Source organism: Galeopterus variegatus, unplaced genomic scaffold (assembly GCF_000696425.1).
Source record: "Galeopterus variegatus unplaced genomic scaffold, G_variegatus-3.0.2 Scaffold650, whole genome shotgun sequence".
NCBI classification, from domain to species: Eukaryota; Metazoa; Chordata; class Mammalia; order Dermoptera; family Cynocephalidae; genus Galeopterus; species Galeopterus variegatus.
Window position 1 is genome coordinate 252,751 of NW_007726761.1, and position 18,133 is coordinate 270,883.

General features: G+C 39.5%; 1 protein-coding gene across 1 annotated transcript in view; it reads right to left on the reverse strand.

Annotated features, from left to right (window-relative positions):
- Positions 1-18,133, reverse strand: part of CHD6 (chromodomain helicase DNA binding protein 6) — a 150,479-nt gene that overhangs the window by 129,223 nt on the left and 3,123 nt on the right. Inside the window, exon 2 of the mRNA XM_008570986.1 lies at positions 3,033-3,553. Coding sequence (XP_008569208.1) covers positions 3,033-3,553 — 521 coding nt within the window. The remainder of the gene's footprint in view (positions 1-3,032; positions 3,554-18,133) is intronic.

The window sequence follows — 18,133 nt, forward strand, 5'->3', positions numbered from 1 at the left end:
TAAACGCAACTGAGGGAGTAACCAGAAGCCTGATTCTGGCCACAAGCCAATGGAAGTTCTTCAATTCAGCTTATCAATAATAAAGCCGATAACTGGATCTCCATTACTGTTGACTATTTCCCAAATGATTTAGAATTGATAGAGAAGAATGGGGAATGTGATTTACCAATACCACCACCGACTGCCAACATAAATAAGGTAATAGTAGGGCTTCAGAAAGACTAGCCAGGTGGCAGCTGGCAAGATGGACTAAAGGAGGAAATGGCTATAAATCAGGTGTGCAGCTCTTATGGTAATCCAAGCATTCAGTGAATCATTTATAACCATCAAGTATTATCCAGCATCTAATCAATAACTGCTCAAATCAAAACATGCACTTGAGCCAATCTGCAAGAGTAAATCAAAGAGCACAAAAAACTAAGACTTTACTAACACAATTTAATCAATTAGTGTCCTTTAATAACTAAAACTGCTTCTGCTGACCACTGGGCTCATTAATTAAAGGAACCAAAACAATTTTATAAACATATAAAGGAGAAGAAATCAAAGGCTAACCACTCTAGAACCCTACTGGGGCTACATGGAAGAATTCTATTATGTTACAGGTCAATATTATACAGCCCCAAAATAAAGAAAGAGAAAGCTTTGTGTAACTTGCCCACATTTCTATAGAGATAACCATCTCTACCTATCTGTCAGCCTCCTCTCAAAGGGTATCTCCTGGATTTCTAAACCTCAAGAGGTTCTGCTGTCTTCTAAACGAGCAGCCCTTGAAAACACCACTGAGCACTTCTCCAACTCACTTATATTTCACAGAGCCTAATCAGATCGAAATTAAGTTCCTTTAATTATTGCTATATATACATATATATAACAAAACCTGTAAGTTTTTCATTAGTCAAAATCCTGATTTTACCTGTACATTTGTCATCCCAGCTTGTTTTGTGAAATACCTCCTCATTCCCCTAAAATGGAATTTAGGGCCATGTCTATATACTCATCACTTTGTTTCATATACCACACAATGTAAGTGTAAATTCTTTTAGGAAAAGGAGGTCAGTAAAATTGTAAATATCAAAGACCAGTGGCTGAGTTCACATAGGTTTACTACTGCCTTTTATATCCAAACCAGACTTCTTGCTGGGGTTGTGAAACCTTCCTCTAATTTCCCTAATTCTCAAACACTATCTTCATTCCTTGTTGTTTTCTGCAATGACCAAAAAGTCACTTCACTAGCTCGTGTCTGATTCTTCTTCACACACAGTATCCAAAGTAATGTGGAGATGAAAATTATTTGCAGAAGCCAAAGAGTCACTCTGTCATCTCATGCACACATTGGAGATCAGAGTATCCTCACTAGGTTCACTGAGAAACAAAGCCTATAAAGTTTTCATTAGTTAGAATCCTGATTCTGCCTACCTCTCTTGACCTTCTATAAGAAATTTTACAGCCATCCTCTTTAAACTACTTTCCTAGGATATTTGATAAACAAAAGATGAAATCCCCTGCCAGGCAGAAGGGAGTAAATACAATGAGGTAAAATTTTAATTTGGACTGGGAAATTATCCATCTGGTCCCAACAAACTGTCCTGAAAAAGAACTGGACCATAGAGTAAGCTCCAAGTTGCAGCATATACCACTTTAAAATGTTCTGACTCTTTAAAACTTCCTCTCTCATGCCTTCCTCAACACAGGTCTGATGGCCTCATTATTTTATGTTCTGTTAGCACTCACATCAGTCTCTGCGTTTTTATGGGTGCTCCTGGTCTGATATAATACATAGATATAGACGTTCTGCCTCTGCACTTAGATCTCATCTAAGCTTCTTTTTTTTTTTTTTGGCAGCTGGCCAGTACAAGGATCGAATCCCGGACCTTGGTGTTATCAGCACCATGCTCTAACCAACTGAGCTAACTGGCCAGCCCTCTGTGCTTAGATTTAAAAACATAAATTCCTTACAAAGGGGGCCATTTTTTGTGTGTGTGTTTCCTCAAAAAGTTTAAATATAACTTTCTGCACAAAGTATTTAGAAAGAGACAAAATGAAAAACTACACAGGTGTCAAACACTGAGTTCCCTATGCCATCCTAATAGACTCTATAGCTGCAACGCATCTGTATCCATGCCCTCTGATCTCTCTACAAGTCACCATGGGCTCTACCAGTCTCATTCACTCAACATTTCCTGAATACCTGTCAGTATGTCAGTCCTGTGCCACACACTGAATTAGAGAAATGGATCAGGAATGGCCTGGTACTCAAAGGTTAGAGACTAAGGGAAGGAAGTCAGTGTTCTTCTAGCTGGAATGCTACATACACCCATGGCTCTTCCAGGCCACCTGTGCCACTGATTCCTACGACTATGCATCCTTCTCACAGCTGCTCCTCTGCCACTCTACACTGCTGCCATTCCAAAAATCACCGCCCTAGAGCGACATTGGTAGTATAGTGGTGAGGAGCATCCCTGCTGTTCCAAAAATCACTGCTCTCCCTGTATCATACCTGGGGCGCCCCTTGCCTTACACCTTGTGCATGTCAACATTTTAATTCTTCTTAATCCATAAGGAATGGCAAGAAATCACATGGCCAGAATTAACTAAGGTTGTCTTTCTCTCATTAGAAGGTAAGAAAAATGGTTTCATTGTTAGCTAAAAGCTAATACGGACACAAAGAAAATATAAACATGAGATTTAAGGAGCCCATCTACACACGAGGCAAGATACCAGCCACCACCTAGAGAATGCTAAGTTCTAAGTATACAAACCAAAAAGGGCTGCTGGGGTTTGAAGAGGGTAGGGAATTCTTGTAGTATCCTAAAAATACAAATGTTTTTTCTGAAACACAACTCCAGGAATGCCACCAGAAAACAGTAACCTCCAAGGACAGCCCCTTGCATTAGACCCATGTAAAATGAGGTATGAAGCTGAGGCCCACAGAAGTGCAGTAAAGTTATGCCTCAGGGCTTGGGCTAACGCCAAAGGCAAACATCCTGCAAGCAGAGGCAAGAGCTGGGAGCAGGAAAACATGGACACACCTGGCCTTCTTGGACTTTGTCCTGGCTGTAGAATCAGTGCAGCTCCTCTTCTCTTTGGCCTCCTTGGTGCCTGAGGCCTCCCGTGGCTTCCTCGTCTTCTTGGCGCCATCCTTCTGCTTCAGCTCCTTGGGCTCCTTGGCCTTCCTTGGCTCCTTGGCCTTCCTGGTTTCCTTTGGTTCTTTAGGTTCTCGCTTCCTCTTTGGCTTGGGCTCTCTGTCTTTGCTTCCCTTTGCTGCACCCTCTTGCTCTCCTGGCTCCTTTTTCTTCCGTTTTTTCTTCACTCCAGTACCTCCTCCTCCACTGTCCTCCATCCCATTATGGGATGTCGTTTTCCTAGGAAAAAGGGTAGCAGCTTCCTCTTCAGCAGCATACAGGTCCTTCTGGGGCAGACAGTGACTAGTAACATCTTCAATCTTCTCTTCCTGATCAGTGCTGCAGTCAAATGGGGATGGAGATTTGTAGTCAAAATTGACAGAGGTATCAGACATTGGAGAGTGATTCAGAACTTTAAAATTTGACAACTGTAAAAGAGAGAGAAACAAGCACATTACCATTCCACTGCATGCTTCATACAAAGAGTACTATTAAGTTTGAACCCATGGATTTGTTCAACGAATACTTACTGAGTTCCTACTGCGCTAGGCCTTAGGTATATAGTAGCAAACAGGACACATATGGACTGTGCCTTTTAGGAGCTGTACCAATTTGTTGTTGGTGTATTATGTAAAAACAAAAATAAACAAACAAAAAAAACCCATGTATGTAAAAACCTAAAGGATCTCCACTTTATACAAGAAATATGAAACCCATTTTAAGATTTATGTCTAACATAGGCAACTAAAATAGTCTTCCACAAAATATCTTTACATGCCACTAGCAGACACAAAATCCTAGGCACACTGTTCTGACCCAGAATGGTATTTATCATGCTAATACACAAAAGTTACTATTCACATGTGTTCTGAGACTTTGGTCATGAATAAGGTGACATCACTGGGGTGATAATGATGCGTATCAAACTGAGTGTAATTCCTTTATTTCCCAAAATCTTTGTTCTCACCTATCATTAAGCTGCATCAAAATTCAGCTGGGTTGATTTTTCGAGAAGAATATCAGGATCATTCAAAGTTTTGCCTTTGATTTTAAATAAAAATGGTGTGTTCTGTATGACCATCTAATTGAGCCACAGACTTTGGCCATTTGTAAAAACCAAACTACTGATATAGGAGGAAGCTTTATTGTGATAGATGCCATTAGGGAGGATGTGTCACAGGGCTGAAGGCAGCCCTAAAAAGGAAGTTTCAAAACTGTTTTTGAGCACTACTATCAAATAAAAGAGCAGCTCCCAAAGTGACCCCTTTTAAGGAAACATCCCTCTGGAAGTAGAAGTTACATCTCATTCTTTCAGGTCTGGTGTTGTAAAAAAATATTTGCTATTTCATAACCAAGCTACGGTTGGCAATAATCAGAAAATAACATGGGTGATAGTTTCAGGGAACAACACACTATCTTGGTCAGAAACAAAGAAACAACTTAAGGAGAGCCTGGGAGGGAAAAGCAGGCTTTCCAGGAAGATGGTTTCAATGAACTTTGGATGACACTTAGAAATAGCACCACTTGTGAGCAGCCTGCTTTCCTAACAAGAGGCCTGGCGTGTGCTAAAGGGCACAGACACTTGCCCAGGTGGAGTAGTCTCCCTCCAGTATGCCGTTACCCAATCTATACTCAGACTTCCTGGTCCACCCTGGGAGTGATGGAGACTGCAAAATTCAGCTGCATATTTCCCATTCTGTTTTTTCCATTTTCCTTCCCTAGTCTAATGCTCCCAAACATTAACATTGAGAATCCCAGGAGAAAAAGATGAAAGAAATGAAAGATTTTCTGGATTTTTATCATAAATAAAGTCCAGCCTCATAAAAAAAGCCTAAATCCAGAGGGAATTGGTCATTGTGGCAGGCAGGCAGGAAGACAATTCAGTTGACTACCTCATTGCTGATTCAGTACTTAAAATGGCTTAGGAAAAAGAGGAGCTAAGTACATAAAAGGAATCAAATACAAGAAAATGGTTAAGGTGGTAAATTTTATGCCATGTGTTTTTTACCACAATTAAAAAAATTTTTTTAATGAAATATAAGGCAAAAAGAAACCCAGCAGTGGGATGACAGGTATCCACTTAAAGCTTGGATTCTGTGAGTGCATAACCATCCTTGGGATACTACTGAATTCTGTGCCAGGGACACTTATCCCTCAGGGAACAAGTTTTTGCTTAACATGCTAGGTTGGACAGACTAAAAAAGCAAGAGATACAGGTTTGTATATTAAAGAGACTTTCAAGGATAACAAAGAAAAGACCTAATTCCACCAAGGCAGCTAGCTCTCTGTAGGTCTCTGTAGGTCAGACACTCTCTTCAACTCATTCAACTCACACCTCATGTTGAGGTCTCTTTTCTGAAGGCTAGGGCTCTCCAAAGAAACTGGAGGCAGGTGGAAGTAAGGGGATATTCAGTTATTTTACTAAGCACAAGCACACATTATGCAAGGCATGCTTCATGATCTCTAACCTTTACAACAACCCTACAAGGTAGGTCAGTATAAAGATGCCCATTTTGCACATATAAAATGGAAGATTAGTAATGTTAAGGTATATGCCCAAGGCCATACAGCTAGTGAGTCAAGGAGTCTGGATCTGAACTCTAAATGCTCATTTCATTGAGCACTGTATGACCTCCCAGGGAACTAGAACAATTGCTAGGTCACCACACCAGCACAATGAGACTTGGTTAGAAATGTTATATGTGATGTAGTATACAACTACTTTGGGAAAAGGTGAGGCAGTTCTTCATAAAACTAAACATACACCATCTGATGTCCTCCCAGCAATTCCACTCCCAAGAATTACAGATTACTGTCTAGTCTACCCCCTCATCTTACAGATAAGATAATCAGTTTAGAAAGATGAAGCAACTTGCCAAGGTTATATTCCAAGAGAGTTGAAAAAGGAAAGCCCAAGAAATGCAGCACAATTATTCAATGCCAAAAAGGGGAAAGTATCCCAAAAGGCAGACATTAATAATAATAAAAATAAATACAAAATTATAATTTCAAAAGTAAAGAATCCACCAGAAGTGTTGTTTTTATTTTTAAAACACATTGTTGGGAGCTTGGAAAAGATATTTGTTGAGGATTAAAAAATGTAAGACAAAAATATTTCCTTCATGTGTCTCAAGATCAGTAGGGGAGAAGGCCAAGAGTCTAAATAAAGAAGTTTCAGCTTCTACTAAGGACATTAAATCACCATGTTGAAAATGGCCCTAAAAGGAACAATTCAGAGATGATGAGCCACAAAGTGTCAACAATATTTTATATTTCATCAACAATTTAAATAGAGGCGAGAATCTAGACAAGGATAAAATAAAGAGGGGCCAACTATAAAACATGCGACAATGCTAACTCATAAACTGCACTGATAGTAATAAAATCTACTTCTCTGATTCAAAATTATCTATCAACAATACTCCTGGAAAAGACACTTTAAGATCTGAATCTAGATAAACTGGATTCAGGTCAATTGAAAAGGATTTAAGAACTAACAGAAAAATTATGGTCCAGGACACTGGTTCCCAAGCAGAGTTACAAGGACAAACGTGGAACAAATCTGGGACAAACCTTTAAGAATCACTCAAGTAATTGGAAATCAAAATAGATTAATTATGAAAATCATCGAGAATACTGGGTGTGTTTGTTACAGAATCTTCTTCAGTTATAACCTCAGTAGGCTTTTCTTCCAAACTTTTTCAATAAGGAGGCCTGGAAATAATTTGCTAAAACTCAGACATCTGTAACCACTAATTGTTGGCACATTAGGTTGGAAAAAATTAAGCAAGCATATTTCACTCTATATTTTTATTGATCAAGAAACACTTATTTCTATCTGAATGGAATCCATACATGGATACCTGACAACCACTGCCTTTAAGCTGTGTCCAAACTGGTAGTATTCTCTATCCAAGTTCCTGAGGACTTGAGAGAACAATTTTTATTCTCATTCGTGGAAATAGTATTTACCGATTAATTAAAGGTTTCTTCAAATATTGGCACGGCAAACAGGTACAGTTAGAGAGGTGAAGGTAGAAAGGGAAAATACTCCCCCAATTGTGATGATATTTCCCCCCAAAGTAAGGATTTTAATTTTTTCTTTGACAGAAAACTTAAATTAAGATAAAGTGATAATATATTACTATTAGACTCCTTCAGAATTTTTCTAAGAAGTGTGCATATTTTATGTGAAGTACAGCAATTAAGGAATTTAATTTATTTTTTTTTTCATTTAAAAATCTAATACACTCATCAAAATCACAACTTTTGTATTTTAAAGGATATTATCAAGAAAGTATAGGGCTGGCCCGGTGGCGCACTGGATAGTGCGCCGCTTGGGAAGCGTGGCGGCGCTCCCGCCCGAGGGTTCAGATCCCACATACAGACCGGTTCCCGCTCGCTGGCTGAGCGAGGCGCGGGAGCAACGCCGAGGCTTGCGATCCCATTGCCGGTACCCGGTCCGGTATGGGGGCGACACTGAGGGTTGCGATCCGTTGCCAGACACGGAAAAAAAGACAAAAGACCAAAAAAAAAAAAGAAAAAAAAAAAGAAAGTATAAAGAGGACCCACAGAATGGGAGAAAATATTTATAAACCATATATCTGATAAGGGTCTACTATATATAAAAGATACATAGAACTCTTACAACTCAATAATAAAAAGACAACCAATTCAAGACCATAATGAGATACAATTTGATATCTGCTAAGACGGCTAAAATAAAAAGACAACAGAAGTTTAGGCAAGAGATGCAGAGAAACTGAAACCTTCATACATTGTTGGTGAGAATGTAAAAAGGTGACATCACTTAGGAAAACAGTTTGGCAGCTCCTCAAAAAGTTAAACACACAGAGTTAGCATATGGCCCAGCAATTCTATTCCTATGCATATACCCCAAAGAATTAAAAAAAGGTGTTCAAACAAAAACATATACACAAATGTTCGTAGCAGTACGATTCACAACAGCCAGAAGGTGAAAACAACCCAAATGCCCATCAACAGAAGAACAGATAAATAAAATATGGTATATCCAAACAATGGAATATTATTCAAACATAAAAAGGAATGAAATACTGATACATGCTGTATCATAGATGAACCGTGAAAACACACTGAGTGAAATAAGCTACACATAAAAGGCTACATATTACATAATTCCATTTATAGAAGTACTCAGAATAGACAAATCCACACAGACAGAAAGTAGATTAGTGGTTGTCAGGGGTTGGGGTACGGGAGAATGAGAACTGCTTAATAACGGGCATAAAGTTTCTTCTGGACGTGATGAAAATGTTCTGGAATTAGACAGTGGTAATGTTGTTAATATACCAAAAGCCACTGAATTGCATACTTTAAAAGGGTAGATTTGATGGTATGTGAACTATATCTTAATTTTAAAAAATACAAGGATATACTGAAAACGGTTCTCTCATAAGTTGCTGGCAGGAGTGTTAACTCTTAAAAGTCTTTTTGCAGGAGAGTACAGCAATACGTAGTAAGTTCTTACAATTTTTCATTGCCTCTGCACCCATATCAAATATAAACTGGACTGTCTCATACCAGAAACAGGGCTTAGTCACTTGTGACATAGTTTCTAATTCTCTACCTCATCCTAGTTCCTCAAGATGGTCAATCCAGATATTGACCTTATACCATACAGTGGCATCCTGCTGACTACCTCCTTATAGGAGATTTAGATACAACTTACTTGCCTTGCCCCACTGTCTCCCACACCCTACATGGATGGTCCAGATATGCCACAGTGACCACCCCTCAGACACAGATGCAATTCCATGGAACTTGTGTTGTCCCCTTCCTGTTGGCCCTGGGAGGCATGCTCCCATCTTCTCTCTGGGATCTGTTATTTCATGTGTTTTGTTGTGCTGCCTTTTCTGTGTCTCACCTGACCAACATACCTGAATCTAACTCTCCTCTTGGTTAGAGATCCCCTAGATAGTAGCTATCTTGGTAGGAAAAAACTGGACAAAGGTCAGACAAGAGCCACAAGGGTGTCTGCCATTATCAACAAGTTTCCAGTGAGAGAAACACCTGGTGATGGGTTGGACACTTAGGTATTATGCTGTTGTCCACCAGGATAAGAAGGCATCCTGTGAAAGGCACTGTAAATACCCACGACCACCTCCCTGTGGCCCCATCAAGACACAGCTAGAATTTATAGCCACTCTTCAGAGAGAGATCTCAAGATCAAATTGGAGGAAAATACAATACAACAATATTAAAATTTTAATTATGGCTATGCTTTTGAACTGAGCAACTTCTCTTCTAGAACATAAATTGAGGAAACAAGTATTCCAAAGGTTTTTGCATAAGAATATCTGATACAGAATTTTTAAGAGAAAAAACCTATAAATGACCTATTTGACAATCTTTAGGAAAATGCTTAAATTAATAGTACATCCATCATATGTAATATCACTATCAGCCATCATTAGACAAAGTTTTAGTAGGGATGAAAAAAGAAGTTCACATGTTGGAAAATGAAAAAAAGATAACCTATGGTCTAATCTCATTTTTGTTTTTTAAAAATGCTGCAACACTAGCTTTTTAAAATAAAAAAAATTTTAAAGTCTGCAAGTGCACATACCAAATATTGACCATCATTCTGTCTGGGTGATAAGACTGTGGGTAACTTTTTTCTTTTTTATTATTATATTTTATGTGTCTCCCATGAGTACAGGAGGGTAAGCTTCATGAGACTGATTTTGTGGTATTCCCCAGTATCAAGAAATGTGCCTAATTCATAATACAATACAATCCTATGGTTACTGGATGAAACAGGTATTCACAATTTGAAAAAGAGAAAAAAGAAATCTATAAAACTGTACATGTAAACAAAAATGACATGAACAAATATCTGGGCATAGAACAAAGAATGGGAAAAAAATGTTAATTGTAATCATTTGAGTCTGTGCAAATCTGGTTGTTTATTTTAAACAGACATCTAAAATTTTAGTAACCACTGCAGGAAGAGCCCCAGGTTCTCCCAAGCCAGAGTGGTGGGGGGCCAAGTGCCTCAGCCACACCCTCCCGACAGGTGCAAACAGCCCAGCGAAGACCACCAAGCTGCTGCAGTCTGTGCCCTGGGCTCTCCTGAGCTGGAGAGGTGGGGGGGCCAACAGCCTCAGCCACGCCCCCCCCCACATGCAACCAGCCCAGTGACTACCGCTGAGATGCAGCAAGAAGGGCCCCAGATTCCTGAGCTGGGGTTGTGGGGGCAAGGGCTTTCACCACACCCCCCTGACATCTGCATCCAGCCCAGCAATGATCAAGCCACTATTGGAAGCTCCCTGGTCTCTCCTGTGGGAATGAGGGGGGTGCCACAGGCCTCAATCCCATCCCTCCTCCTTCCTCCTTCCTCCATCCTATTTCCTTCCCCTTTCCTCTCTCCCCCTCCCTCCCAACTGCTCCACAACAACTTCATAGAATGTAAAAATAATATTAATAAAATAAATAAATAAAAATAAAAAATTTTAGTAACGAGAATGTACTACTTTCATATTTGTAATAGAAAAACCTTCATATATGAGGGTACTTTAAAAAGTTCATGGAAAGGGCCAGCCCGGTGGCGCACTGCTACAGTGCGCCGCTCGTAATAACTTCGTATAGCAGAGGGTTCGGATCCCACATACAGACCGGCCGCTCACTGGCTGAGCGAGGTGCGGGAGCAACACCGAGGGTTGTGATCCCGTTGCCGGTCCCGGTCCGGTACGGGCGTGACACTGAGGATTGCGATCCGTTGCCGGTCACGAAAAAAGACAAAAAAGAAAAAAAAAAAAAAGTTCATGGAAAAACAGAAGTAAAAGAGTACAAATCCTTCCACGAACTTTTTGAGGTACCCTTTGTACATGTAACAGAAGAATTTTAAAGACTTTAATAATAAACAGGAAAAACTATTTGTCAGACAATTCATGCTCCTCCAAGTCATCAGGATTCAAGAATCAAAGGCAGAATTTGAGAGGTGCCAGCACTGTGTTTATATTTAACGGAAGTGCAGGGCAAAGAGAGAACTTTGCACTGGAGCTGGAAGGGCCCCTGCACAGCCTTCATCCAGACGTGCTTCTGCGTGCCTTTGGCACAGTGGTGAGCAAGGCCCAGTCAGCTCCTGCTGCTGGTCTGCCTGCTTTGTCATCTTCTACTTCCCCAGCAGGGAGAAGAAAGTATTCTATGTTTGGATTTACTTAGTGTCAAGAAATAAGCTAAATATAAAAATGAGTAGAAAAGCTTATCAAAGTTTGCAACCTTCTATCTTTTTAAAAATGAAAATTCAAAGAAGTAATGGCTAACTATTAATATGTCAGTCTGTGGACATGTCAGATGGCAAAAGTTATTTTCCAATTAAAATTAGGATTGTCTTATTCGCCTTCACTTTCTTCTGAAAGATTATTTTTTATAGGTCTCTGACTGTGGAATACACTACATGCAGAAAAACCCAGATATCCTTGCCATGATTATACTGCAATTGTACTGGGACTCACATTCAGCAAATACAAATGTGCAGAATGAGCAAAATTATTTTGAGAAGGGGCAGGAACAATGTCTGTCCAACTGTGTGTGTGTGTGTGTGCATGCACTTCCGTGTGTGTGTGTCTCTTTCCCACCTATGTCTACTGAGGAGTCCTGTGCTTTGGGTGACAAAGCAGGTAGTATTATTTTGATCCTGATATGGTTCCTTGTGTAGTCACAGTTGGTTAGAATGAGGAGGAGGAGAGTTCGGTATCAGGTATCTAAGGATAACTCAGGTGGAGATGTCCAATAGGCTGTTGGATATATTTTCCAAGAAAAATTTCTACAAGAATGAATTAGTCTACCCAGGAAGAATGGATGAAGAAGAGAAAATATGACCAAAACCTGAGGAACGCTAACAGAGTAAGAAGAGCCTAGAGACAGCAAGAAGGAGCAGTCAGGTTAGTGAGGTAGATGGGGAAAAGCTGTACGATTCAAGTGTGGTATCACAGAAGCCTGAAGGGAACATTTCAAAACAGAATAATCACGGGTGTCAAGGACTGCTGAGAAGCAGGTAAGTTAAGAACTAGAGTGGTAGTCAGATTTGGCAATGTAATTTTTGCAAAATCTCTCCACTCTCAAATCCTTGACTCTGTCATTTCTAGTCCCCACCTCTACTTCCATATTTTTGCATTTAAAGCAGCGGTGGGGGGAGATTTTTCTCTTATGTTGTTCAAGAGTCTTAGAAATTTGACTTCTCTAAACTGGCAGTCAACAAAATCCTTGTTAACGCCAGGCATTAACAAAACCTGGCAGCTGGTAGATTACAAAATTTAGAGGTTGACACAAAAGAATTAGGAGGAGAGAGGGAAACTAATATTTAATAAGTATCTGTGCTATTATTAGAAACTACGAGTTTTATTTCCAACAACTATGGCTTTGGGTAAACTAAAACCTCAAAGTAACCCAATTTCCTATTCTGCTTTCAGTAGAATGATGTTGGTTTCACCAACCCAGGCCCGGAGATGCCCCTTCTAGAATTTGTGTGTGAGATCTTCCAGGACAATAAGATGCTGAACAGGTTCTAGTGGAGTAAGTAAGACTATTTTCCTACCTCGTCCTTCCTGGACCACCTGTAATTTTACTGTAGCCTTGGGCTATCAGAGCCCCAGAATCCAGAACTAAGGCCAACTTTGGCTCATTATCACTGCCACATAGAAAAGCCCAGACAAGACACTGGCCTGGAGTTAGAAATACTGTATTCGCAGATAGGAAATAGTTCTTTTTATATATCTCCACATCTTAGTCACAACTACTCTGAGTACCTAGACCTGTTTTGAAAATTTAAAGATAAAACGAATGTCAATAATGATAACAATAATAATAATGATAGCTAATTTTACTAAGCACTGAGTATTAGGCAGTGTACTAAGCTTCTTAAATGTATCACCACTAAAACAACCCTCAGAGGAGATATTTTATGGTTCCAATTATGACTCCATTTTACAAATTCGTAGAAGCTCAGAGATAACTCACCCAAGGTCATACAGTTAGTAAGTGGTAGAGCTAAAATTTGAATGCTATTTCAAGAACCATTCCTCTTAATCACTTCCTGATCCTGCCTCATGTTTTGGATACATCAAACTTAGAAATAAGAATCAGCAAGAACCTCTAACTACCTCTATTTTTTCCATCACCCATTCCCCAATACCACTGTATCTCCAACTTTTCCCCAACCTTCAACTCATTAACTTTTCCCCTCCTATCCATTTCATCATAAATCCATTTGTTCTCCAGATCAGATGAGAAATTCACAAAGAAAAAACAATTTAGCAAAACACTTATTAAATAAGTGATTTCTAAGAGTTTTCAACTTCACCCAGAAGGATCCCAACATTAGGATTAATGAATATCAAACATGGACTTGGCAGCTACCAGAAGACCTACAACCACCATGAATAAGAACACATTTTGTTAGCAATGGGCACTATGTTTTCTTTATCCTCACAAAATGAGAACTTTTGATCCTTGGTATCTGAATATTATGTGGTTCCTGAAAACTTGCAAAATTTATCCAAAACCAATCTACTAGTAAAGGGGTAGGCTAACTGAGGGAAAGGACAGTGAGTTGATGAGAAAGTTATAAACCAATCAGAAATGGAAAGAAGTTCCTGCCGCACGTCTGTTTTTTTCATCAGACACTAACACTTTGGGCTAGTTTACCCAAGGGTGAATTAAAGGTAGGTAGAGAAGGATAATTCTCCACAGTCTCATCAACATGTACGTGGGAGTCAAAAGTGTTACAGATCCAAATATCTCATCCCCACTCTGAAGCTGTTCCAACAGCCCGGTCACCATAACTTCCCAGACTCCTCTTGTCAGGTCAGGAGATGAGGCAATACTATTTGCTGTTTTTAAGTGGTCTTTTTTTATTCCAATGTTTTCTACATGTAAACAGATTTAAAGCCTCTTTATTCACAGAATTTAAAAATTAGCAGTTATTTCTATTAGAAAATAATATTGTTTTATGTCTGTCTCATAAATGCTAGTGACAGATGACATCAGTAACATGAGCTGAAAGAATCACTATATAATACACAATTACTATGTAATATTTTAGTTAAAATTGTGTCCACTTACCTTCTATTTATTTTCGTCTTCCAAATACCATAAATAAATGTGCTGGCAAACCCTAGGATTCTAGTTAGGATGGGCCTCTGAGGTCATCTAGCCTGAAGTCCCATCCATGCTCTCTAACATACAAGCAAATAGCCTTCCAGTATTTCTTAGGGACAGGCAGCTTACTGCTTATAAGGAATTTGCCACAGCTGGGCAGCTAAACTTCTCAGGATGTTCTCCTTTATATGGAGCTACTGTCTACCTTCCTGTCACTCTCCCCATGTGTCCCATTCTTGTCCACAGGTCCAGCAACAAATACATTTAATCTCATGTCCACGTGAAGCCCTTAAGTCTTCTTCAGACTACATAGCCCTAGCTTCATCCATCATACCTCACATGAAATGGTCAATATTCTTTTACCATCCCATTCACTTCATTCTGTCCTTGAATGTGTTTCAGAACATAAAATGAATTAGAATGATGAAAAAAAAAATCTGTTAAGGTATGTTAAAAGATAGGAGAAAGGATTTAATGCTCAAATTCCTTTCCTTTTTTTGGAGGAGGAAGGAGTTGGATATGGTCCATTTTAAGTCCTTTTGAAACAGATCCCAGGGTGAGGCTGTTTTGAATCTTCATTCTAATGGGCAATTTACTACTATTCCTCTTTATACATGTTGAAATAGGCCTTCCAATGACTACCAAACTCAAGGTCTAATACTAGCCCTGATCTTTAGACCCTTTGCAGGATGAGGCTGAAAAGTCTTAGAAATGAATTATTTACTCATTCATGTTACCAACTTTGTTATTTTTCCTCTTTCAACATTCTGAACTGTGAACTATGATTTAGTGATCCCTGTTGGTGGCAAACATCCTCGGAGAGATCTGAGTCCTCACCTCCTTTCAGTAGAAGACGGCTGGGACCAAGTCTTTTGGGAACTTGGCAGCCAGCTAATTCCACCACACTTCTTTCTTCTAGTTCACCTTTGGTCACCACCTAAGTTTAGCCCCCCACTTCAGGCCTTTCCTTTGTCCCTTACTACCATGTGCTTCATTTTCCCAAACCCACCCATAGATTACTCTCTTCCTCCCAAGCTTTCCTCTTGAGCCCTCTGAAGCAACTTGCAAGAAACCTGGCTATCCCAGAAGATACCATTTTTTAAAACACTCTCAATTTCTTCGGTGGAGTTGACATTCCCTATGCCCCCAAACTTTGCAATTCCAGAGCACTACTCTTCCATCCAGAATGTAAAACTCTGGCTCTTCCGAGGTATATGACACTCCAACTTTAACTGCCTCTCTGTAACCAGACTAAATTTCTTAAGAAAAAGAATTTTAGGGTTGTCTGGTTAGCTTACTTGGAAGAGCGTGGTGCTGGTAACACCAAGGTTAAGGGTTTGGATCCCCATATTGGCTAGCCACCAAAAAAAGAAAGAGAATTTTAGCCACAGCTGAACCTGACCCAAGTAGTACTTAAATATTTCTTGGATAAAAAAAATGCTAAAAAACTCAACAAATATTTGTTTAGTGAATAAATTACATCCATATTCACTCTAGGGAAGGAAAGAAGGTTTAATAAAATGAAGGTCTTTGAGATTCCCATAACATATCTAAAGAAAATTCCACCCACCCCACCTTTATGTTTTCTAGAGGACCTGAGAATGAAGGGTTCTACTTACCTGACTCTCGGCCATGGGGTTAGGAAGCAAGGTTCACCTATAGATACTGCAAGTCTGGATTTACCTCCTGGTCATAGCTCCAAGTTTTAATTCTACTTATAAGTAGATAACTGCATTTATTGCCTATTAACTTTCTTCTACACTGGATACATGCACTAAAAACCTTCTTATCCCTTACGATTACAAGTGCCTGCAGACCATATATTATATACCACATAATATTTATAATATTTATTATACCACATAATATTTTATACTTCTCTCAGTACCAAGAAAGGAGCTGAGATGAATAAAAATCAATATTCCTATATCATAGTTTGTCAGTGTCCTCTTACAAAAAAGTATTTTCAGCTGTATTATACATCTTAATGCTACATGAGTTTTGAATAGAGTTCACATTTTATTTCTCTAGCTGATTTTTTTTCCTAATACTGCTTAGTCATCTTAGGAATTAAAAAAATATATATATTTCTTGAAGCAGTTTAGTTATTTTTTAATATAGATAAAAGACTATAGCCCTCCCCCACCCCCAAGTGATTCATTTTTAAATGTTTTATTAAAGTCTATTTTTCTCGTACTACTTCTTTAGGCAATACAAAATCAATCTCTAAACCCTTTGTTCTTGGCACACTACTCCTGTTATGTTCTTTCTGGTTAATAAGAAGCATGATCATTTATTACTGAGTTTTGATTAACTTATAAAATCTGTCATCTCAGTTTAATTTACCTTGAAAAGATTTTGAAAAGGAAATGAGAAATTTTCAAGATCAGAATGTATTTACATGTCATTTTTCTCCACACAAGAGGAAAAATGAATTAACAGGAATAAGGGTGTTTTATTTGCAGCCACTTCTAACACCTCTGAATCACTGTAAAAGACAAAGTTTGATGGTTATTTTTATTATAGTGAAAGATTTCCTTGCTACTGACATACTGTATGCCAAATACTTGATAAATTACTTCATTTAATCCTTATTTACAATGTGAGACATGTATGATTGCTCCACAAGGCTGAACTTGCCCAAACTTACACAACTAAGTGGTAGAGTTAGGAGCTTCAATCCTGCTCTACTGAAATCAAAGCTCATTAAGTTCATTCCAGAACATGGACCTCTTCTCTATCAGGAACTGAACTCTTGTACATGCTCGATCCTAGAGCCTATAGCTTGCTTTTAGCTCAAATGTAATTTTCTATTTTCATGCTCTGCATCTTCTTGTGGTTCAGTCGTCAGTATGGTCTAACACCAGTATTTATAAGAGGAGCAGGATAAACTCTTCCTGAACGTGGCTCCACTTATTTAACCTGCTCCTCTACCAAATCTAATATTAACTTTTAAATAAAAACATGATTCTGTTCATCAATATTACTGTGAGGTCTAAAATGAAAACCCACCAAACTGAGGCTATATAACAGCTGGCTGACATGACAAAGTTCTTAGCATGAACGAGTGAAATCTCAAAAGAAAAGAAACTGGAATTCATTCTGAGGTAACTGCTATAGAATGTTTTGTTTAAATAAAAGCTTATCTTAAAGAATGTTTAAAAAATTAAACATGCAGAATTTGCTTTAAGAAATATAAACCAGGAATAGATGGTCCCCAGTGTCACTCTCTCCCACAAATCAACCAATTTACAACTACTAAAAGGCAATGACAGCCAAGCTAGGCAGCAGGGGAGAAGAGGGCCTTGGTGGCTCCCAGGCCATCAAGACTACTAACAGAGTTCCTATGGACTCACAACAACTGAAAAAAGGAACCCGAGGCCCATGAGTCATCGCAAGAGACCAGTGCACAACCCATCAAATGAAGTGTTTGGAACACAGGCAGTAGGAGAGACAGGCCTACCGGGAGAACACTGGGGCACAGCAAGGACAGCTGATCTGCACCCAATCAGCACAGGACCACTCAGTGTAGACTGGTCAGTAATACAGAACTGTAGGGGGTGCAGTTTGCTGAAAAGACTCAGGCCCAAACCAGAGTTTCTACACAACCCAAGTGTACCAGATCTCATGAGACCCAGTACCTATAAGGTCAACCATTAAAACCTGAGCTACGGGCCGGCCCGGTGGCGCACTGGATAAGTGCGCCGCTTGGGAAGCGCAGCGGCGCTCCCGCCTGAGGGTTTGGATCCCACATACAGACCGGTTCCCGCTCACTGGCTGAGCGAGGAGCGGGGGCAACACCGAGGGTTGCGATCCCGTTGCCGGTCCCGGTCCGGTGCAGGTGCAACACTGAGGGTTGCGATCCC